Source organism: Podarcis pityusensis (assembly GCF_964106645.2).
Source record: "Podarcis pityusensis genome assembly, chromosome: 1".
In the NCBI taxonomy this organism is placed as follows: domain Eukaryota; kingdom Metazoa; phylum Chordata; class Lepidosauria; order Squamata; family Lacertidae; genus Podarcis; species Podarcis pityusensis.
Window position 1 is genome coordinate 47,431,331 of NC_138028.1, and position 23,272 is coordinate 47,454,602.

The 23,272-nt window shown below is 43.2% G+C and overlaps 1 protein-coding gene across 5 annotated transcripts in view; it reads left to right on the plus strand.

Moving 5' to 3' along the window:
* Positions 1 to 23,272, plus strand: part of SLC8A3 (solute carrier family 8 member A3) — a 172,687-nt gene that overhangs the window by 144,319 nt on the left and 5,096 nt on the right. For all 5 annotated transcript variants that reach the window (XM_080974894.1, XM_080974896.1, XM_080974895.1 and 2 more), the window contains 4 exons: positions 4,600 to 4,617; positions 17,933 to 18,057; positions 19,277 to 19,376; positions 21,449 to 21,724. In XM_080974894.1, the coding sequence (XP_080831020.1) occupies positions 4,600 to 4,617; positions 17,933 to 18,057; positions 19,277 to 19,376; positions 21,449 to 21,724 (519 nt within the window). The remainder of the gene's footprint in view (positions 1 to 4,599; positions 4,618 to 17,932; positions 18,058 to 19,276; positions 19,377 to 21,448; positions 21,725 to 23,272) is intronic.

The window sequence follows — 23,272 nt, forward strand, 5'->3', positions numbered from 1 at the left end:
GTGGGGAGAAACTTGTTTGATGGGTGTACACTCAAAGCTGCTTGAAATTATCTCAAAGCAAGAGGTTTCATGCAAGACCCAAACACATTGGGGTGAAATACTACTATGTGCATGCAGTGATACCAGATGGACTTGCTGAATTGGCGTACTGTCAAACCAAAGAAATGACAATCGACATTCTCACCAACTCCCTACCAAGAGACAGTTTTTAGAACCTCTGAATCAAGATGGGACTCTAGGTGGTTCATTAATTGTACATGCATTTGGTGTATTTGCCTGAGAAGGGGTTTGTAGTATAACCAGCCTCATCTAATCAGCATGCTTAAGTCTGATTAATGCATGAAGGGGTAAATACCATAGAATAAACTGTCCTACCAGGCTTAGCTCACCTTGAGAGGGATTGGAAGGGAAGCCTATTCCCTCATAGTCTACCATGTGAACTCCAGGTTTGGGCCAGTTGCTCCAAGCTCAGAACACATGGCCTCTTTTAAAAGCCATTCTTGAGTTCCTGTACCAATAATTTAGGAACCTTCACCACTGTAACTAACCTAAGTTTTGCTGCCTGTGTATTCTGAATGCTGTATGAAAAGCAAATGAATCTGACCTTTGGTGAGCTTGTAAGTAAACAATTTTTTAACTTACTAAATGTGTGGTCTTTTTCTATGCTAAGGGAAGAGGGGAACTTTGGAAGAAGTTGAAGGGCATATTTTAAAGATGTAACAGCCTATATTTCCACACTTTACTTTGCTGCATGTTTTGTGATTTTAAATATCTGCTTGGGTTCTCTCACCCAAGAGTTCTTGCCCCAAACCTGGATCTTGGCATCCAGGGAATTCTCCTTTTTATACCTATATTTTTCCTTGCCAACCAACATTCCTGAAATCTCATTGATAGTGTTCTTCAAATATTCATGTGTAACATTAGAAGTGAAAGAAAAACACTCCATTACTAGAGTAATGAAAGGAAAATATCCCAGATCATCAAGAAATGAATGTTTTAAGAGACATAAAGGTGCTGGTTTTATCACAGAAGTGGTTGTGTTGTTTTTAAAAAATCTAGTGTATTTATATGTCCCTTTTCCATAATTACCCATGCCCGAAGCAGTTCACAACAGCCGGTTATCAAAGTGCAAAGCATTGGGGTTGGGGAGACAAGTCAGTTTACAAAACATGCAAATAAATCCAAACAGCTCAAAATCAGCAGGGACCCTTGCACTAATAGGATGACATTGATAGATACAGGGCTCGGATTCTTAAATGGCAACAACTTTGGCAATCAAATTAAGCAGCCTTCTAGACTGGCCTTTTGTAGATAGTGCCACCCAAAAAAAAAACACCAGAAGCAGAATGTAAGAAATGGTTTGAGAGGGTTTCACCATCAACATTGTGCTCTGCAAGCTGCAGTACCATTGATGGGTGCATATGGGAGCAAGGAGAGGGGCTCATCTGTTCCTTCTGATTAGATTACAGTATGCAGGCTAAATTCGTAAAAGATCTTTTCCCAAGACATTGAAAAGATAACGCACATTAACCTGTCTCCATTTCACACTTTTATCAAAAAGGTCATATTTCTCCAGACTGTTCTTAATTACATTCTTATTTCAGAATTATATTTCCTCCTAAGGCAACCTTTCATAGAAGCAGATATAAAAATAGCAGAGACTTAGTTGTATGTGCACTACAGACTGCCAGCAATGTCCTACCCCTAGATTCATGCTTTCCACCATTAACTTTTGCAATGATTTTTAATTTATTTTCATAAATTATGTTTACCTGCATAAACAATATCAGGAACAAAAAATAAGTACATTTCTAACACATGCATATTAATGTATAGAATATAATGGTGTGCTTTAAACTGCTTTTTTGACCATCCTACTATCATATTCAAAACAATGATAAATAGCATTTTACATTGGGATGAACTTTCAGTCATTTGTTTATTTATATTTATAACCTGCTTTTGAGAAATCTTCTCCACAAAACAACGTGCACTACCGTATATCTAAAATTGTTTTACAGGATAGAAGAAGAAAAATAATCCCGCCCATTAACTTTAGAAATAAAACAGCAAAACAAAATTAAACTAAAAGGACTCACGGCATAAAATTCCCAACATGGCCTATTAAAAGCGCCCAAAAGAGGTATGTCTTCAAAGCCCTCTTAAGAGCTTTGTTAAGGATGAGACCTGCCGCATCCCCACAGGGACATATTTTCACAAGTAAGAACCTTTATTACAGGTGGCCACCAGCCCAATACTTTTAACAGGTGGGCACCTAAACAAATAGAACCTCTTTTTGTTGATTTCAGGGCATGGGCAGTCTGTTATGGGTGCAGGCAGCCTTTCAAGTAACCCAGACCCCCAGACCATTAAGGTTTTAAAGTGGACTTGGAAGCTTACTAGCTATCAGTGCAATTGGTACAGTATAAGTGCTGCATGCTCCAATCACAGTCATTTTCCAAATTGTCTTCAAAGGCAGCCCTACATTCAGCACATTACAGTGAATGTGACAAGTGTATGGATAACTCAGACAAGATCAGACCTCTCTCAGAAAGGTTGCCATTGGCATATCAGCCAAAGCTGGAAACAAGTGCACCTGGCCACTGCAGCTAGCTGGGTCTTCCCAGATAGTAATAAATCCAGGATCTCACCCAAATGATCCTTTAGGGGAGTGGAAACTCACCTAGGTCTACCTGTACCCCTCTATCCAGAGACAGCAGTTCTCCTCCACACAGAATGCCCACCTTGCCTGGGTTTAATTCTAGCTTTTTTGCTCTCGTCCAACCCAAAAGGGTCTCCAGGCATTAGTTTAGGAACTCCTTGGGATTATCAGATGAAAAAGAGGGAAACAATTGCATGTCATCTTCATGTTGGTGCACTTAAACCCAAACATTCAGGTGCCATCTCTCAACAGTTTCATATAAATGTTGAAAACCATGAAGGGTACCCCATGGTTCATTGGCCATGGGGTGATATAAAGGCCCTCCAATACTACTGTCTATTACTGGGTTTCCATTACGGACCAGGCCACCATATCACCATGTCGCCCAGGCCCAATCCGGCCAACTGATCTAGAAGGATGCTGTGGTTTATGGTATCAAAAGCCACTGAAAGGTCCAGGGGAACCAGCAGGATTGCACTTCCTCAGTCTGGTTCTTGGTACCTGAGTGAGAAAAGCCATTTCCATCCCTAAGCTTTCAGACATACTAAATTTCAAAGCATACAAGTTTTTAAATGAATTTCAAAGTAATATAGTTACAGAAACAATGGTGACTGGCTTAAAAAACCCAATTCCTGTTACAAAATTCCTATGAGTCATATTAAATCTGAAACATGAAAAAAGAAAGAGATATAATGGGATTAAATGAGGCATCTTAGCATTAAAAAGATTATTAGCTGTCTAAACCTAAATTAACAGTTCTGTGGTTAAACTACTCCTATCCATGTCAGACTACCAATTTTTTGTTGGCAGCCGTCTGTCTCACCTGGAGACTTCCAATTAGCAAATAGAAATTAAAACACTTGCATCAGAAGAGATTTCTAGCTGCATTATGAGATTGAGAAAGATATGTAATCATTTAGCCTAAGTTATTTGTTGTGGTTAGTCATTGTTAGCAGTGTTAGCATTACAGCTCCTGTTGTTTTATCAGTACTTTTATCTTGTAGTTTTATCTTGTACTTTTACAGCTGTAGGGTTCAATAGCACCTGACCTAACCAGCATCTTGATCAAGCTTTATAGAACAAAACCACAAAAAGATGATTTCAGAGCTCAAAATACAATTAGACAAATTTGTTTTGGTTCTTGGGATTGCTTTACAACTGCATTTGTAACTCTCTGTAACATTCCCCGGGAAAGTTAAGGAAGGTCTAGGCAATAGCCTTGGGGCCATCAATTATTCTTCCATCTCTGGCCATGCCATGAGCTTCACTTTGTATCTTGGAATTGTACCCAGTCCCCCTTACAGCTATAGGTGGAATATCACTGACAATTACCGTAGCTAAAGGACTTATCAAAGCGAGCATGCAAAGTAGATGGGGTGATGTTTTATTTCCCACTGTGGCAACAGTAATTTTGCTATGGAGTAAGGTGACTTAAAGGTCATTTTTAAGCGTGAATCATGACTCGGATCTTACTTTTTGAGCAAAGGCAAAGTTACAGTCGCTAAGCACCAACTATTCTAAGGGTTCTAACATGACTGAACTCCCCGTCAGAAAAAACAACTTATTTGGGTTGAGCTTTGGCTTATCCCAGATCTTGAGAAAGTGTTGCGAATAGGCACACTTTCTGACTCCAGAGACCCACCCCACCCCACCCCTTCAAGCCCCACCTCCCTGCCTCTGCTCATGAAGGAAAGGGGGGAACCTCTGGTAGCCAGAACCTTTGGTACACACCTGTTCTCTCCAGCTTCATGCTCATTTTGCTGCTACCAGGCATGTTCACAAACCTGCATCTAGCATGTGGCGGCAGAAAATTCACAGCTACATCAAGTCAAGTTCATTGCTCATTTAATACAGTCATCTGCAAAATGAAACTGCCATGCGTATGTTATTAACTGTTCCCTTTTTTCTCTTCTTTTTTATATTTCTGTTTTATATAGCACTCCTCTTGACACAAGGTAAGTTTTTTCCTCTCTTCCTTAACTGGTTTGCTCTTTGCTCTGTTCTTCTCTTTGTTGTGGCCTTGATTTCAATGCTTCCCTTTTATTTGGAGCTCCTTGACCTTTCATGTATCAAGCTGTGCATTGAGACTATATGAATTTAAGACCATTGGCATATGCCCCTTTGAAAGCATCCCAGAAGGGAAGGAGGCCCTCAGGCCAAAAAGGATACCTCAGTCTTGTTTCTGCGCATTTGTGCAGCAAAAATTTCCTTGATAACAACCTAATTTGAGAGTTCATGTCCACACACGTGATGTGAATTTCTTATCTGTTCTAAGGTAGCAAGGATTTGGGTGGGATTGTCAGAACAGGAGAGCCTTGCCATGTCCTTGCTCTTTCCCAGATCAAATAGACACAGTAATAGCAGAAGAAGAAACTCCCTCACTTTCACTGCACTTATTATTGTTGATGCAGGTTGTTGTACAGAAAGGAGCCCCTTTTGCATACTTGCTGTCTTAAGGCCCTATTCAGGCATTTGATGGTATGCTGGACAATCTGAACAGGAACCGTGATCATAGGATGAATTCTAAGAGCCTTCTGCTATGTGTACTTAGAAACCCACTTCAGACTTTCCCTCTCAGTGCCGGGAAGGTCTGAAATGGAGACAGTGCATTTGGGGGTGATGGGGGCAGGGTGTGTGTGTGTGTGTGTGAGAGAGAGAGAGAGAGAGAGAGAGAGAGAGACCTACCAAATTATTAGTATTATTTACCCACCCTTCAAGCTAAGGTCCCAGAGTGCGTTACAACAACTTTAAATAACTTACCATCACAAAATAGGATGGGGCACACACACACACACATACACACACACACAGGTGTCAAAGGTGCCCTGCTTCCAGATTCACCAAAAACTGTATGGTGAAGTTGCCAGATCACCACAAGCAGTCCCTCAGGCACAGTGCACATCAATCTCCTGGTGAGGGTGATGGAATTTTTATGGATGATCTCATGATCCCCTGCCCCATCCATCTGCCCTGCAATGGTGCTTCACCAAGTACCCAGACAGACACAGCTGGGTTAGCATAGGCTCACAAAGCTAATCTGCCCAGTGAGCCCCTCATCCATGAGAAAATCCTGGGTGATCGATGTTTTCCTGCAGACAGACCTGGCATTTAGCCACCACACCGGGGAGGGGGGTCAGCCAGCCGGTATTCCCAAATTCTGAACTGCTGCCAGGGCTCCTGTATGCATTCAGGTGAAGGCCTCAGTAGCATGGTGGCAGTGCTTCTGTTATCAGGCAAAGAGGACTGTTCTCTTCAGGTAACTCTGCTGAGACGAGTTAAGTGGTTGAAGGGCTAGAAGCTCCCCGCTCCTACCTCTGTATCAGGAATCAGGGGACACCCAGGAGCTGCCCCCACTCAGATTGCCTGTAGCCCTGACTTAAAAGACCATTTCGAGACTGAACTGTATGCTCGTTTCTGCCTGGGGCTTCCATTGGAGGTTTCAACAGAAGGGAGAAAGCACGAATTTTTACCATTTGTAAAACACCACTTTAAGACTCTAGTGGGTGTCAATGGTGACCTGTCATCATGATGTGAAGGAGGTTTGCATTTACATCCACAGCTTAATGGACAGCATTACCAAGAGGCAGGCAGGATGTAAACAAGCCTCTTGGAAAGCAGTAATTGCTGCTGTTGCTTTCCACCTCCCACTTCCCCACCTCCTGCTGCCCTCGCTTGCGATCTTTAGCTCTCTTTCATTCCCCATCTGTGCAGTTTCTAGTGGTCCTCCCCCCTCAGTGACTGACATTCTTGCCACCTTCATTCACATAGGATCAGACAGTGGCTATTGTCAGCCCCTTTGTCAGTGGCTCCAAAGTCTCCCCTTTGTGTCACCTGCACACTTAATTATGGTTCAGCTTGTGCCCTTAAAAAAAGAGTGCAAAATGATAAGAATCTGTCTCACAGCCCGGAGAATGAGGCTGGTGTTTTGCATTCAAATGTGCTTGGACCATCACCTTCCCTTTCCCTGAATCTGTCAGAGTCCTTCTGGCTGCAGCTCTCAGAAACGATCTATGTGCATGGAGATTGACAAGTGCTTCTCCGGCGTGACAGCTGCAGCTCTGTGGACCAACTCAAAGTGCCCTCTATCAAATTTTCTTAGATGGCTTTGTTGCGGAGAGGCATTTGAAATAAAGCCACGCTCAGGACATCCGAGTTACTGAGATAACGGACATATGCCAAAATCTGATGCTAATAAAGTGCATATATAATATATGAATGAGAAAGAGAGAGCCTATGGCATATTGTTATGAATTGTTATGGTCTTGGCAAAGCCTGCTGGCTAAAGTCACACAGTAGTGAGATACCCCACCAAGAGTACATTGAAACTGGCCTAAGATGCAAATAGCAAAATGGTGTCCTCCTTCCCATTCCATGTGTAGAAATTGACTAGACTGCCATTTTATTTATTAACACTGTTTGCATACCATCCAAAACTAACTTTCTCTGGGCAGTGAACCAATACAAATTAAAGTGTATAGGTGTATGTAGTGCAAACCTTCTTTTGTCTTGAATAATGGAGGGCAGCAGTGGGCAGTGGAGGGAATCCCTGGAAATAATTACTTTCTGCAGCAGCTGAATAACTGAGGAAAGGAGTTGAGTCCATTCTTAGCAGCAACCCCCTAGAAGCAGTGGCTGCTGACTGGCTAGCAGGCCAAATGCCTGTATAGGCTGCTGAGGCCCTCTAGGAAGCAGCCACACATTTCTCCAGGGACGACTGCAATGCCCTTTCCCCCACCGCTGCCTCCCCATTGTTATAGCATAGAATGCACTTTGCCACCCTTACTTTCTTCAGAGCAGCTGCCAGAAATTCCTGGCAGCAAACCACCAGACTGGTCATCACTGATAACAGGACAAAGGAGGCGAGTGTTTACATCGTAGGCAACAATGCCTTTATCATATCGCTCACATCTCTTAAAAGCTGTTCCCTGCCTCCAATCTAAAAGTTATATGGCTTCCGTCACACACCACAGAGTTCACCTAGTGTGTTCATCGGTAATGGCACCTTACCTTTGGCTCACGTTCAGTAGGTCTGCATAACATTGCATGTCAGATGACCCAATCCCTGTTAGCAGAGGAGCTTCTCAAGCAGAAAAAAGAAGTGGATGGAAGTTAGGGGGCTACTGGTCGAAGCACACAGGGGCCAAGCATGTAACGTGCCCCCAAATCTCTGTCAGCTAGGAATGATTCTCGCCATTTTTTCCCCACCCCAAAAAGAATTTATAAGTATCTGTAAAGCATATATATACCTCTGGTTGCAAACGGGATCCGTTCCAGAGGCCTGCACACGCGCGGGTTGCAATTCGCCGCTTCTGCGCAAGCACATGACATCATTTTGCACGTCTGCGCATGCACGAGCGGCAAAACCCGGAAGTAACCCTTTTCAGTACTTCCGGGTCAGCGCAGGACACAACCTGAAAAAACGTATCATGAAGCAAACGTAACATGAGGTATGACTGTATAAAGTAGAGTAAGAACGGCACATGAATATGCATACTCTCTTAGTTGTAAATGTACATTTCAATGCCAACATGCACTCAGGATTCAAGAAGCTGCTGTGATTGGTGGCTTCCTGTTATCTAGAGAGACGAAACTAAAACACCTCCAGAGACATTTCTATATTACATTCTTTGTATACACACCTGGATCCCTTGTGTACAAAGAGAGAGAGACACCAACTGGAGAATAACTGGGAAGCAAAGAGGCTCTTTCCTTCTTATAATTCGATCAGCTCTTCAGTTTCAGGAAGTCTTTCTCAGCTGTTCCCATAGTAATTTTGTTGCTCTAATTCAGTAGTGTGCTAATTTAATCAGATCTTCTGGAACCAAATAATATGTATTAAAATAATACGATTTCTGCCCTTTCTTGTGCTCAGATTTGATTGCATTTGGCAGGTAGCATTGGATAATTCACTCACTTGGCACTACTGGAAGTTGCTCTTAAGTTAATAAGGAAAGAGGCTAAATCTCTGACCATGTTAGGAAAGAAAAAAGTTGCCCAGAACACAGCACCAATTCCTCACCAGCCACATCTGCTCCAGACAGCACCCCCCTCCTTTAGATGAGCTGTTGAGTGAGCAAGGTTTATATAATGACACTTCTCCTCCACTTAACTTCTGCAGTCGGGCCCCCTTCCACGGGCTTCGTTGACATCCCTTGGACGCATGGACGATGTACTTCAAACCCTGTAAATCCTGTGGCAGATGATATCCAGAGCAACATAAAAAATGCATATGCCACTGCGCACGTAGAGTGCCACTCAGGACAGATCATGACTAATAAGTAAAGAATGGAGGTGACATTTTCACTTAGTCCATGTCATGTTAGATTTAGAAAATGCAAACATTTCAGGAGTGTTGGAAAAAATTACGTTGAAAATTACATTGAAGTCTCTTTGCCTCTAGCTTCTGCCTCCCCACCACCACAAAACTTCTATGTTGTGTAGCCTTCTTTAGGCCCAGCTCTGTGTAGAAAACTCTCCCTGTCTCTCTCACACACACTCATTCTCCGCCTCTCCTCCATCTCTCTCTCTCACTCACTTACTCTGTGACAGTGTGACACAATGGCTGTATTATTGTCCCCATGTTCATGAGTCTTCTATGTACATTACATGTTTTCTCTGCCCTTCAGAAGTTTGGTTGCTCTTGATAACCCGTTTGTTTGTTTGTTTGTTTGTTTGTCTCTCAGAACTAGGCATTACATGTTTGTAAGGTTGCCTACCTAAAACTATCCAAATTCAGAACAATTCAAATTAGGGTGTATGAAGATGTGAAGGAATGATGAAAGCATGTGGGCTTTTTAATCCTATATTCTAACATTGACCTATGCTAGGGATGGAGGACCTCTGCTCTACAAGTGTTACTTGATTACAGCTCCCATCATCGCTGACCATTGACCATGTGGGCAGAAGCTGAGGGAAGTTTGAGGAATCCAACAATATCTGGAAGGCCACTGTTGCCTGTTTCTGACCTGCACCATCAATAAGCGTCTATCTGAATGTTTGACATTCAAAATAGAATCTTCTAGAGGCACAAGGTGTACTAGGAAATATTGCTATGTTCTTAACTGTTGTGGCACCTTAACTGGGCTTTGAAGTTCCAAAAGATGTTGAGAGCCACAGGGTGAGAGACTTTGTGACTCTTCTAACCCCTTCCCTCTTTGAGAATCTTGGTCATGAGGGTTAGCTATGTAACGGCAAAGATAAGGAAGGAGTCCAGAGTTTCATATCTGGACATCGCCAAGATTCAGAGATATGGAATTCTAGTAGTCATGTAACTAGGAACTACACTTAAGTTGTGACTGAAGCTACTCCAACTCAAATTTCTGGCAGAGTGACTCATTGTTCGAATATTCTGACATGTCAGACACATGTTGAACTTATGGGTCATCAGAGCCTAGTTCATCCCAGTTTATGCAGTGAAATACTCCTACAACAGATAATTCACACAATCTGTCACTATGTAAAACAATTCACCAATGCATGATTATTTAAACTAATAGTTGTAGTATTGTTTGTTAATCACCCCATACCATAGTTTTCTGAGCAATGTACAGTAAAGTTTAAAACAAATTTTAAATGATAAATATAAATAGTGCAATTAAAAAAATGCCACAATAACACACAAATAATGTACCCAAGGGAGGCATGCCTGACACCAATATTGTGTACTTTTTGGCATGTGCTTAAAACCTTATTTGCCCAGGCATGTTATAGCATTTTTAGCTGGTTGAAGGTTTGGTTCATCCTAGTTTTATTGCACTGTTGGTTTGGCTTATAATAAATTGATAGTTTTTAAATGTCTTCTTATATCATCCTACAGTTCATTTTTATATTGAGGGTGATTCATGCAGGATGGATGGATGATAGATGATAGATAGATGATGATAGATAGATAGATAGATAGATAGATAGATAGATAGATGATAGATATAGATGATAGATAGATAGATAGATAGATAGATAGATAGATAGATAGATGATAGATAGGGAATTTGGCACAGGAGTCTCACATCTCTCTCACATCACAAGAAGTGTAATGTCCAGGATGGACGTGATCATTATCCACCTGGACATAAATACTTTGTGATGTTTTCAGTGAAGACTCACCTTCCTTCCCTCTAAAGTAAATCTCAGTATCATTTTGGAACCACTTTCACTCACTCCAGAGTGTCTGTGATTTACACCTCTTGCAATAAGGGTAGGCTTGCCCCACCGTCCTGGAAATGCACCCTCCATTTCTCCTTGTCCAGAAAGAGGGCATCTTGCCTCCCACCTGCCGTTTAGCACTTGCTTAAGTTCAGAACGAAGGGTGTTAAGGTGGAATTATTTCCTCCCAACCTTTGCCATATCTGGAAAGCAGAGATGGGAGCCGAGGAGGAACTGGCACATTCATTTCCCTGCCTGGCATCTCCAGACCTTATCAGGACTAATTGGACTTGACAGCTGGGAGTCTCGGGTGCAAGCCATGTTGAAAGCTGAGTACTGAGGCTGATGCAAACAAATCAGGGCTGGTTAATAATTAAGCTGCAGTTTGGCAGCTTTCACCTTGACAGACTTGACCTGTCAAATTAAAAACTCTTCAGCTTTTTTTGTTCCCGGACATACCTGCTGTTGGGACTCCTGCCACTTTAAGCCTGTGGGCAATTGTGCCTTCGTCGCCGATCTCTCTCTTCAATGTTCATGGCTGTGCCTTCCTTCCTATCTTTAAAGAGGACCTGAAAACCGATTTGTTTTAACTGTGCTGTGGACTTGTCAGCTGTCGATTTCTCCTTTATGGTGTCTTCCTTCCTCTTGAAAATCTTTGTGCATTTGTTTTTCTCTGTATGGCTCCTTGAGTGCCAGAAGCTGGGGAGGTGGTGCTACATGAAAAGTTGTGACTGTCGTGATCATTGTTGTGAATGGATTAGGCCAGGAACATTCAGTTCCGATGCCTCTTTTTTTTTTTAAATGGCCCCCAAAAGCATACTTCTCTGGGAGTGAGAAAGTACAGGCTGAACATACAAGAAAGGAATCATAGAATTGTAGAGTTGGAAGGGACCCCAAGGGTCATCTAGTCAAATCTCCTGCAACGCAGGAATCACAGCTAGATCATACATGACAGATGGCCATCCAACCTCTGTTTAAAAACCTCCAAGGAAGGAGAGTCCACCAGCTCTTGTGGCAGTCTGTTCTACTGTCAAACAACTCTTACTGTCAGAAAGTTCTTCCCAATGTTTAGTTGGAATCTCCTTTCTTGTAACTTGAATCCATTGGTTCAGGTCCTAGTCTATGGAGCAGGAGAAAACAAGCCTGCTCCATTTATTATTATTATTTATTTATTTTTAATTTCTATACTGCTTTATATCTTTAATAAAAATCTCAAAGCGGTTTACAGCATATTAAACTCAATAAATCAATAAAATATTAGCTGGGTGATGTTCCTCCAGCCTCATGAGGAGCCTCTTCAGTAGGGCTGGTGAGTGTGGGCCCCGCCCCCTAGGCCAGGTGGAAAGGGCCATGCAGGGAGCAGCCTTCACCCCTCACATGTCACAGCCCTTTAGATATTTGAAGATGCCTGTCATCTCTCGGTCTCCTCTCTAAGGCTCAAAGGGTTCCGTGGAGCTTTGTAACTCCCCTTATAGCCCTCAGCTGAGCACACAATGTGCTGAAAACATTGCAACATGCCCAGGCATGCGGCCCATGTACACTGTGCCCATAGCAGTAGCCAGTGACTCCTCTCCAGGAACATGCTTAGGAACAGCAGGAGAGCTCTGTGCCACACAAATTTGTCTCTTCAGTTCTAGAGGATGGCTGGGTCTGTTGCAGGAAGATGCACCCCATGATTTAAGTGAGGAATGAATAGGGCATCCCTAGCAGAGGAATGCATGCCATGGACTGCAGGCCAATGAATGACTTTCTCTGAGCAGACAGATGTTTTCAGACCACTTTTCAGTGATGTGGAGAAAAGCATTCAGTCCACCTGGTGATGCACTTATAGGTAGCTTACCCTAAAGCCACAGACATCTCACTGAGAAATTTCAAGTGGCCTGCACTAGAGATGGGAAGGCCTTTTTCAGGTTTTTTCCCAGGCCTTCCCAACTCTAGCCTGCACATAGCAGCTACAAATGGACATACCAGAAATCATTCCTCTATATCCACAAATGAACTTATTACTTACCTGTTGGTTGCTGCTAGGTTGATCGTCCCTTAAAGGTGGAAGAGGGTGCAAACTTTCATGATAGACTGTTAGGAAAACATTTTTATACCATCAGAAAAACTAACACAGCAACTGAAATTTTGCAGGGGGACAGCTGAGTCTGAGTCATTTGCCACAATTTGGTGGGACTCCATCTGTGGGCCCAAGGCAATTCCAGCAATGTGTTTCAGCCCAGGACAAATTTATCTGGGGGAAAACGTAGGATATGCCTCTCTTTGAGATGGGACATTTATCTCCACCTCTTCTCTCCTGAAACACATACCAGTTATGACAGAAATGACACAACGTATTGTTAATTCGTTGTGCATGTTTGCTTTCGTTATTTGTTATGTTTAGGGAAGTTTTTAATTTTTAATGCTGTGTTGTATTTTTAATTTTTGGTTAGGAGCCTCCCAGAGGCTGGGGAAACCCAGCCAGATGGGCGGGGTATAAAAAATAAATTATTATTATTATTAACCTATATTTTTAATTTAAAAAATGCTGCTAGGGATCATCCACAATTCTGTTTGTGCCATAATTTTTAGGTACGGGTCTGCAATTTTTAGACATGGGTCTGAAAGGGAATTTTGGTTTCTCCTGCTGCTTTCCCCGGCAAAACCCGCTGTTTAGCACTGAATTGGAACAGACAGCAATTGGGTTTTCCATGGGTTGACATTTGTTCTAATGTTCTAAACAGTGGGTTTTCCCAGGAAAGTTGCAGGATAAACAAAAAACCCTCAGACTTGTGCCTAAAAATCACAGACCTGTGGACGATCCCTTAGCGAGGTCTGGAGTTGAAGTGCATGGAAGACTTGTTAAGCCTCATAGTCCCCCCCCCCCCATGCCTGTTGCTTCAGTTCTGATAGTTTGCAGGTCCTAGCACCATTGCTATTGCCTCTGGAAATTTTAGTGTTGGGGAAAAGAAAGAAAGATGAATTCAGTTTACGGTGCTGAAAAGCGATGCCCATAATTCTGTATGGCGATGACTCAAGTGCTTGGGGATATTCCTCAGTTGAACACCTAGAAGGAGCATTAAAGGATTATGGCTCCAACATTCAGAGATGCATCTAGTTTCTGCTTCTTTTCTTTTGTGGAACTATTTCTGACTCATGCAGGGGATTCCCCATTCTGGAGCACTTGGTGGGAGCTCACAAAAGAGCCCTGACATGTCAACGTGCTACTGACTTCAAAAGGTGGATGGATTTGTCTCTGCTGCTGCTGCTGCTGCAACAGATTAATGTGGTCTCCTGAAACAGGAGTCCTTGTGTGTTCTGTAAATTGTGCTGGCCTTGCAAAGTTAATAATATTTGTAGTCCGGAAGGCTTTTTGAGTTGAGGCAAAGTTTTAATGATATATGGAGCATCTGTGCAGAGTTTTTAGCCTCTGAATAATTTCTTACGGAGAATATGAGGCCTGTGGGAGTCCATGCAGGATTTATAAGTCCTTTCACATCAGGCATCTTGTGCTCACAGAATGACCTGAAGTCTTCATAAATCCAAGTGAAAGCCTTATAACCCATGCACCTACAGGGTTTAGACTCCTGGGTTATGTTTTCTTTGCGTGCCAGTGCATAACTGAACGGCCAGGGTGTTCATCAAAGAAAGGCGAGAAGGACACTAGTTGCCATAGCTACTAACTCTACTGCTTTCCCAAAGCAGCACTGTAGGTTGTTTCATATGTGGCACAGGGCAGGGTACTTTCAATTAGATTGTGCTCCTGAGGGAGGTTGACCTGGCCTGTTGCTACTCACCTGAAGGCAGGTAGACCAACAAGACTTATTATTATTTCAGTCTTGTATCTTAATTGACAGCTGGAGGTTTTGACTACTACTGGTTTTGTGATCCTTTCTTATTAAGGGCTTTTGTTTTAAGATTAATTTTGATAGGGAACTTTCATTCTTTGCATTTTTAGGGGACCACTGTTCAGCTGCCTTGAACATTTGCAGTAGAAGGGCAGAGCATCAATTCTAGTAAGGATGATAATAACACCAACAGCAATGACTGGAAGTGATTTCCACAGGTTCATGACTGCTCTCTAAAAGCACAGCCTTATAGGTGTTTGCTTGAAAGCATGTTACACACTGAGATTTACTTTTTAGTAAGTGTGTGAAAGACTGCACCAGGAGGCTGTAATCCTTGGCTTCCCATGTCGGTCATATCATGCACAAATTCACAAAGTGTCTGACGCCCCAGGCAGACACAAACAGATCCATGTGGGAAAGACTGTAAAAAACCAAAAAACAGCATGCTACCAGTATCACATATGAAGCAGACATCTTTAAGGAAGCAGGAAGAACCACCTGCAGAGTAGGTTGGTCATCTCTCAAAATGCACACAACCTGGAAAGAAGAGTGAACCAATTACAGTTGAGGGTGGACATTATTTAACTGCAGCAGATAGAAATCAATGTATAAAACATTGGAGAGCAAACTTCACTTCGTGTTTTCAGCAGAAAACCAGTTGCTCCAGTTGAGCTTTAGAGGCAGATTTTTGTGGGGAAAGCTTTGGAGCAAAAAAGGGGGAGCCACCAGACATGGAGCTTTAAAGTGCAGGCCATGTCTGGAAAGAGTGGAGAAAAGGTAAGTGTGAAGAAGTCCTAAGTTCTGTTGCTTTTATTAATTCAATGAGCAGTGCCCATCAGCACCATGGACAAGGAAAGTTTTCAGTGAGCTGTTTCTAACATCAAAATTGCCAAAGCAGCAAAAGCAAATCCTGAAAGTTCACCCTGCACAATATAAATTATAAATTATACACCACATTGTAGATTATTTGATATATTTTTTAAAAGATTTGTTTCACTGCTTTATCTTGCTTACCTCCATCCTTTCTTACTCTTGTTGTTCAATTAACTCTCTATTTATTGTCCCCTGTTGATCAAAACCTCCTACGTGGATTGAGATTGCTCTATAGAATATTGTCACAAGCAGTTTTGGCAGAAGCATAATAGTTTTGTCAAGAAAATTCTGTTTATTATTGTTGTTGTTAATAACGCTATATATGTACTGCCTGTTAACAAAGAGATCTGTGAATGGTGTACAGGGTGGGGGAAGACTTAGTGCAGGGATGGATAACTTATGACTCTCCAGATTTTCTTGGACTACAACTTCCATTGTCTCCAACTGTTGGCTTTGCTGGCTGAGGATGATGGGAGTTGCAATCCAAAACCTCTAGAGGGCACCAAGTTAGCCAAAGATGGTCTAATGAATTCATTTACCTTGATTTGTTTTCCCTCCCCATCCTGAAGACAAGATTTTGTTCAGTGAAACGTCCTCCCAAGTCCTTCATTGCGCTATAACAGGTGTGAGGAGCCTCAGGCCCAGGAGCCAAATACAACCCCTCCAGGCCTCTATAAGCAGCTCTAGACCATGCCTGTCCATGGGTTGCACCCCTTGTCCCCAAACCATGCCTCTCCCTGGCCCTGCTCCACACACCTCCTAAGTGTTTTTGCCTGGCTGATAATGCCTCTGCTTTGTCTGGAGAGGTGTATGTGGTGTTTGGGTGTAGAAACCTCTGGTTTCTGTGTGGCTGGAATATGACCTACTTAACGACTGCATTCCATTGCTCCAGCCACTTTGCCTCTAACCCCACGCTTCATTCTCATTTAGATCTCAGAAGTTGGCCACAAGGAAGTGTGGCCCTTGGGCTCAAAAAGGTTCCCTACCCCTGCACAATGTGGCGATGAAAACCATGTAGTTCATTCATGATTTGTTTCTTCTGAACATTTAAAAGAACTCGTATGAAGTCAGCCTGGATAGCTCAGTTGGTTAGGGCATGGTCCTGATAACGCCAAGGTTGCAGGTTCAATCCCTGTAAAGGACAGCTGCATATTCCTTCATTCCAGGGGGTTGGACCAGATGATCCTCAGGGTCCCTTCCAACTCTAAGGTTCTGTGATTCTATGAATGAGATACCATCGTTGCATAGCAGTTAGTGTTGGACAAGGACATGAGAGGCCAGCCTTGGCCAAGTCACTGCCTCTCAGCCTAACCCCTGTATCACAGAGGGTATCACAGAGTTGTTGTGGGGATTAAATGAAGAGGGGGAGAACCATGTATGCCACTTTAGGAGCTCCTAGAGTAAAAAAAGGTGGGATATAAATGCAGCAAATAATGATTCATTGAAGCACAGGAAACAATAAGTGCATGTGCACACATAACTCTCTCTGTGTGTGTGTTCCACACATAACTGAACATTAGTGTATATGAGTGAGCCTTCAGTACTAAGTTGAACAAATTACTAAGTGTGATTGTGTAATCATTGGGGAAGATTCTTCTTCATTGCAAGCATAGAAACCATTGAAGTTTTCTTAAAAGAACAGAGAAAGAAATAATAGATACCTCAATCTCTCCCAAACTGAATTAGCAGCATTGAGTGCCATAGAAGGACATCTTACAGAATAATATGGCCCTCACCCCATGTAATCATTTCCTTTCCTTGATCAATTCACTTCATATTGAGTTATTGCATTTGCCTACTGAAATCTTTGTTTCCAATAAAATATTGACATCTGCTAATTTTTTCTATTCTCATTTTCAAAGGATCAATGTGTTTTTTTATATTCTCATATAATCAGGTTGTCCCAAATAAAATGCAGGCTTTCTCATTTTCATGTACTTATAGCAAGACCTCAAAGGAAATCCAGATTAAACTGACTAAAGCCACAAGACAGCGTGAATTTTTGGATGTTTGAGTCAATGTATGCAACTCTGTGTTGGATTGGGGTTCTAGAAAACTACCAGTGCAGATATAAAATTGAAAACAGTAGGGACGGAGGAAACTGTTCCAATATTTTCAACAAGTTCCCACTTTGGGCATTTGCCCAATCTGGAGTAAACTTCCATTTCCAAGAACAAAAGAAAAAAGCATAACTGACCCCCCAAAATGGATTGACTCTCTGTTTTGGCCAATATAAGACAGTTGAGGTAAGTAGTGTCAACACCTAGGCCCCACCTTCATGAGATCTGTTCTGTGGAGCTTGTGATGGAGACTGGTAGCATACAAGCCCCTTCTCTGACCAGCCCAGCTCTTTTGCCCAGTGTCCTCTCCCCTTCGTTGGAAGTGTGGAGGACATTCTCTCTGTATGTTGACATTTTCCCCACAGAAGTGGCAGAAAGGAAGCTGACAATGGAAGAGGAGGAAGCCAAGCGTATTGCAGAGATGGGGAAGCCAATACTGGGCGAGCATCCTAAGCTGGAGGTCATCATTGAAGAGTCCTATGAATTCAAGGTCAGTGTTGGGTATCAGGAGACTTTGGAGGAGGAAGTACAGGAAAGGGATTGACCAGAGAATGAATAAAGGATGAAAGGAAGGGAAGAAAGAGTGGTGTATGAAAAGGGAAACAACAGTGAAGGGCAGGGAAAGAGAGAGGTATAGGCTCTGAGGGGGGAAGAGAAGAAAATGAGAAAAATAAGTAGCAAGACCATGGAGAAAAGGATCCAACAACCCTCTCCTGACATGTGACTGCTGAAAATAAGGCCAATAAAATAGATTGTTTGAACAGCAACTTGGCCAGATATGCCCAACAATTACATGGCCATGCACAGCTAAGAAGAGTTGTTACCATTCATTCCGTTGATTAATCCAATGGCTGCCATTGAAAGACAAAATCTGGAAAAGAAGCAAATCTCCTAACCCTAAGCAGTTGGCAAATATATCACCAGAAAAAGCATTCCTTATTATGCTTCACATGAAAGAACAGATGATAGTAAATGTTGTTCTTTAGCGCCTACTCAGTCTGCGCAGTCATGTTTACAACTGTGCTTCTTAAAAAGAGAGAGATTCCTATACATTTGTCAGTAAAAACATTTGCTTGCACTGTTCCCTTTTGCCTTACTGTTTGTTGTAGCAGATGGACATAAAACCTGTTTACTGTGGTCACAGTCACAGTCAAGAGCTGAAAAGGAAGTAGAGAGCATTGGGTCACGTGCGGGATATCATTTCCATGCTGCTTCAGCCTTGGATTCCTCCGCCAGTCTCTTTCACTTCTTTGGTCTTGAAATTGGGCAGTAGAGGCAGATTTCACTCTAGGGCCACCAGCTGGCCATCAAGGGAAGCTTGCCTTCCAACTGACTGGCTTCTAAGCTTACCTCCTCTTCTTTTCTTTCCTAACATGGCAGTGGTTTGTTCTGTGGGAATATAGTTTTCTTATCATTAAGCTGTGAAATTTACCCCCTCAAGACATGGTGGTGGCCATCAGCTTGAGCCATGTTTGCAGGGGTGGGACTTGCTCCTGTGTTGGTCAACACTGGATCGGGAATTGGAGGACCACTGAGTGGCTCCTGTCCCTAACCCTGGCACAGAGAACCTTAGCGTGTACAGCTGTATTCGCAAAAGCATCACTGAAAGCTACGCTCTTTGTGCAAAGGCTAGGGGGAGGAGCTATGCAGTACATTGCTGCTCCTGTACACAAACAGGTGCCTATTCTTTGTGTTTCTGTCATTGACAGAGTACCGTGGACAAGCTCATCAAGAAGACAAACCTGGCCTTGGTTGTAGGAACGCATTCGTGGCGGGACCAGTTCCTGGAAGCCATTACTGTCAGTGCAGGTGAGATGGGGTACTGGGACCCACAGTGAGAGAGGAGGAAAAAACCATTTTGATTATCACTGTTCCCTGCACCACCTACCACTAAGGTCTCCACTCAGAGGCCTCAGATTTGCAGATCGGCCAGAGTTTTTGCAGGTTTTCCCTGCTATGTTTTGCTATCTTGTTTCACCCACACATTGGACACAGAATGACTGTTCACCAGCATCTTAAACAACAAATTTTACCTTTTTTTTATTTGCACATTTGCAAAACATAAATCTAGGTGACTCTTTATGATATTCAAGGAAATGTGAGATCAGTCATTGTTAAAAGGAGCAGCTTTTTTTACTGAACTTTCTCTCCCTCCGCCTCCAATTTCTATCACAGAGACTTGCCAAGATCAAAATAGCCTCAAAAATGAACTGCATTGCTCACTTAATTCTCAGATTCAATAATTAAAAGTAGCCCTCACCAATTAAAATGGATCCATCCTGATTAATCAACAAGATTAAACTAGTTGATTGGTCTGCTAGATTATATTAGGACACTTAATTCATCCCAGCTTCACCTACACTTTGGCAGCTCACATGAAGCATGGAAATTGCCCCCTTAGTTCTCAGTCATGAACAGTGCTTAAAAACAATTTTCTTTTGTGGTTGGGATTATGAGTGAGGAATTCACCCAGGATTAAGCATTAAAAAAAAAGCCCCACAAAGAAACTGTATAATATTTTGGCACAAAATAGAATATAAAAAGGTAGCAAATAAAACAGAAGAAATCAGCTGCTTCCCTTTTAAAGCTGTGGTACCCCATTCCGAGATGTTTCATGAGGCACCTTAGCTTGCTGGGCACGTTGCATTCTTCCTGGATGAAGGGTTAATTTCCAATCGGCCAACATAAGTAAAATGGATGGGAAGCAGGCTTAGCTATCCCGAAGGATGCCTCCAAGGACACCCCTTGTCTTTCTTCCATATAAATGACTTTGCACTTGGAGCCATTGCCGTGATGAGGGCAAAACCATCCTTCCACCCTGATGCCAGGTATCCCACGTGCGAGACCCATTTTGCTAGCTTCATTTAATAACCCCGAGTGTGTTACGGTATGGCAAACCTCACAACAAGGAGAAGCCTGTGCCCCAGTGTCTTGTCAGTGAATGTGTGGTTCAACTACTGTGTTGCGCAGGGAAGCCATTTCTTTGAATACCCTTTGAGTTCAAATGTATGCTTGCTTGCTTCGTGTGAGAAAAGATGAATAAGAATGCCTGAGTGGCCTTCAGTATTTTCATGATGCTGTTGCTATGGTAATAAATATGACCATATCCTCTGAGTCCTCATGCAAGAACAAAGTTAAGGGCATTATGAGATGATTCTCTTGTTGTTGACCCACTTTCAAAGATGCTGGTACCATTACAGGGTGTGGGGAACCCCATTGCTGTCCTTAAGCATTTCACCTTCCTAACCCTCAGTAGCCCCAGAGAAGCAGAGGAAACTAAGGTAAAGCTAACAGAAGCATTTATTTTTCCAGCTCTAATTAAGACCTCTGAGTGGAAAGAGGCTTTTAGTATGGTCAGCTTAGAGAAGAGTATATCTCCTGATTAGCTTCCCAAAGTAAGCAACTCACTACTTCTGTGTTTCTAAAGGTCATGAATGTTCTTGCTGGCAGGATTCATAGTCTAACGATTCACGGCAAGATCAGATTTTGAGGCACCTTTTGGGAGGGTCAGGCAGCAGCAAGGTAGGACGGGAACTGCAAGCAAGGAAGGCAGGCTAGGAAGAGCTATTCATGTCTGCAGGTGGAGGGGGAAGATGTAGGTCAAGGGCAGCCAATCTTTGGCCCTCCAGAAGTTGTTGGACTCCAACACCCATCAGCCCCAGCCAGCATGATCAGAGACAATGTCTAGCAACATCTGGAACATACATTCTCCACCCCTACTGCAGAAGGTCAGAGTAACAAAGCAGCTGTAGAAAGCAAGTACCAGAACTCAGCATTGTCCACAGGAACTTCCTGCAACATTGTGGAGTGGTGACGCACAATGTAGTGTGGTTCCCACAGAGACTACCAATTCAGGGTTTCCTCTTTCCTGTTTCCTGCAGCTGGTGATGAGGACGAGGATGAGTCTGGCGAAGAGCGCCTGCCCTCCTGCTTTGACTATGTCATGCACTTCCTGACGGTCTTCTGGAAGGTGCTCTTTGCCTGCGTCCCACCCACCGAGTACTGCAATGGCTGGGCTTGCTTCATCGTGTCCATCTTGATCATCGGCATGCTCACCGCCGTTATTGGAGACTTGGCTTCTCACTTTGGCTGCACCATTGGCCTCAAGGATTCAGTGACTGCTGTTATCTTTGTGGCCTTTGGGACTTCAGTTCCAGGTGAGGAGGCTCTTGGGTGAATGCTTGGCTTTCTCTATGTTTGGCCAGTCATACCAGTGGGGGGGGGGGCAGAATATGCTTGGGAGACGCAGCAGCAGAGGCTGCTCCCCCTTTCCCCTGCCTGCCATGGCCTTCCTCCACTCCTGGTGTGGCAATTCCACAACTTGTTTTCTACCCCATAATGCTGCACATTTTCTCCCAGTCTCTGAGACTGTTTGGGAGCACAAGTGCTGGAAATAGCTTGGGAGAAGGGTTGTGGGGAAAAGAAGTAATTATGTAACCATACACCAACTTATCCCCTTGACATGGTCATATCTGTTACATGAAAAACACACACTTTCCTATGATGGCTGGTTATCTGACTACCACAGTTAATAGGTTTCTTAGCGCACAATACTCAGTAATGGAGGGATAGGGGACCTGAAGTGAGTTGCTAAGAGTGGCCCTCTGGCCTCTCTCTTTGGCACTTGGGTCATTCTCCAGGCCACTCCCCTTTCTAGGCCACACCCCTCACTGGCCCTGTTCCTCAGGTGCTTTTTGCCTGGCTGAAAATCGTCCTTGATCTCTGATAATGTCTCTTGTTTGCTTGGAAGTGGTGGGGGTGGGAGATCTGATGACAGGTGGGGTATTTATCGAGAGAGAGAAAACCTCTGAATTTGTGTGGCTGGGATATAACCTCCCGAAGAAAGGTTAAGTGTCCTGTCTGTTGCTTGTTCCCTCTGGCCCAGCGCATCACTACCATGCAACCCCTAGAACATTGCTCACAAGAGAATGCATTCCCCAGGCTGAAAAAATGGAATAATGCAATAATGAAAGATGAGGAAGGTGAGGAGAAAATGAGAAGGGACGCAGGTGGCGCTGTGGTCTAAACCACTGAACCTCTTGGGCTTGCCAATCAGAAGGTCAACGGTTTAAATCCTCACAACAGAGTGAGCTCCTGTTGCTCTGTCCCAGCTCCTGCCAACCTAGCAGTTTGAAAGCACACCAGTGCAAGTAGATAAATAGGTACCACTGTGGTGTTTCCGTGCACTCTGGTTTCCTTCACGGTGTTCCATTGCACCAGAAGCAGTTTGGTCATGCTGGCCACATGACCCAGAAAGCTGTGGACAAACACCAGCTCTCTCGGCCTGAAAGCAAGATGAGCGCCACAACCCCATAGTCGCTTTTGACTGGACTTAACTGTCCAAGGGTCCTTTACCTTTTTTACCTTTTATGTTCTGAATACATTTCACTGTAATCTGGGATTTTCATATTGTGCGTTGCCATCGTATGTGAGTAGTTACGCTAAAAGGTGGCTTTTAAACCTTTTAGATTAATGCATATTACACTGATTATATGCATTGACCCTTCGGGTAAGGCCTTGATTCTTCTGAGGTGATAGTCATATCTGAACCTGGGATGCACCACTTCAGATTGCAGCTGGGGTTCACACGACTAAATGCTCCTCCTCACAACAAATAAGCAGATAGATGAAATCCCTTCGCCACTATGCGAGTTCTCATTGCAGACTGAAATGCTCTAGCTCAGACACAAGGCTGTTTACCACCT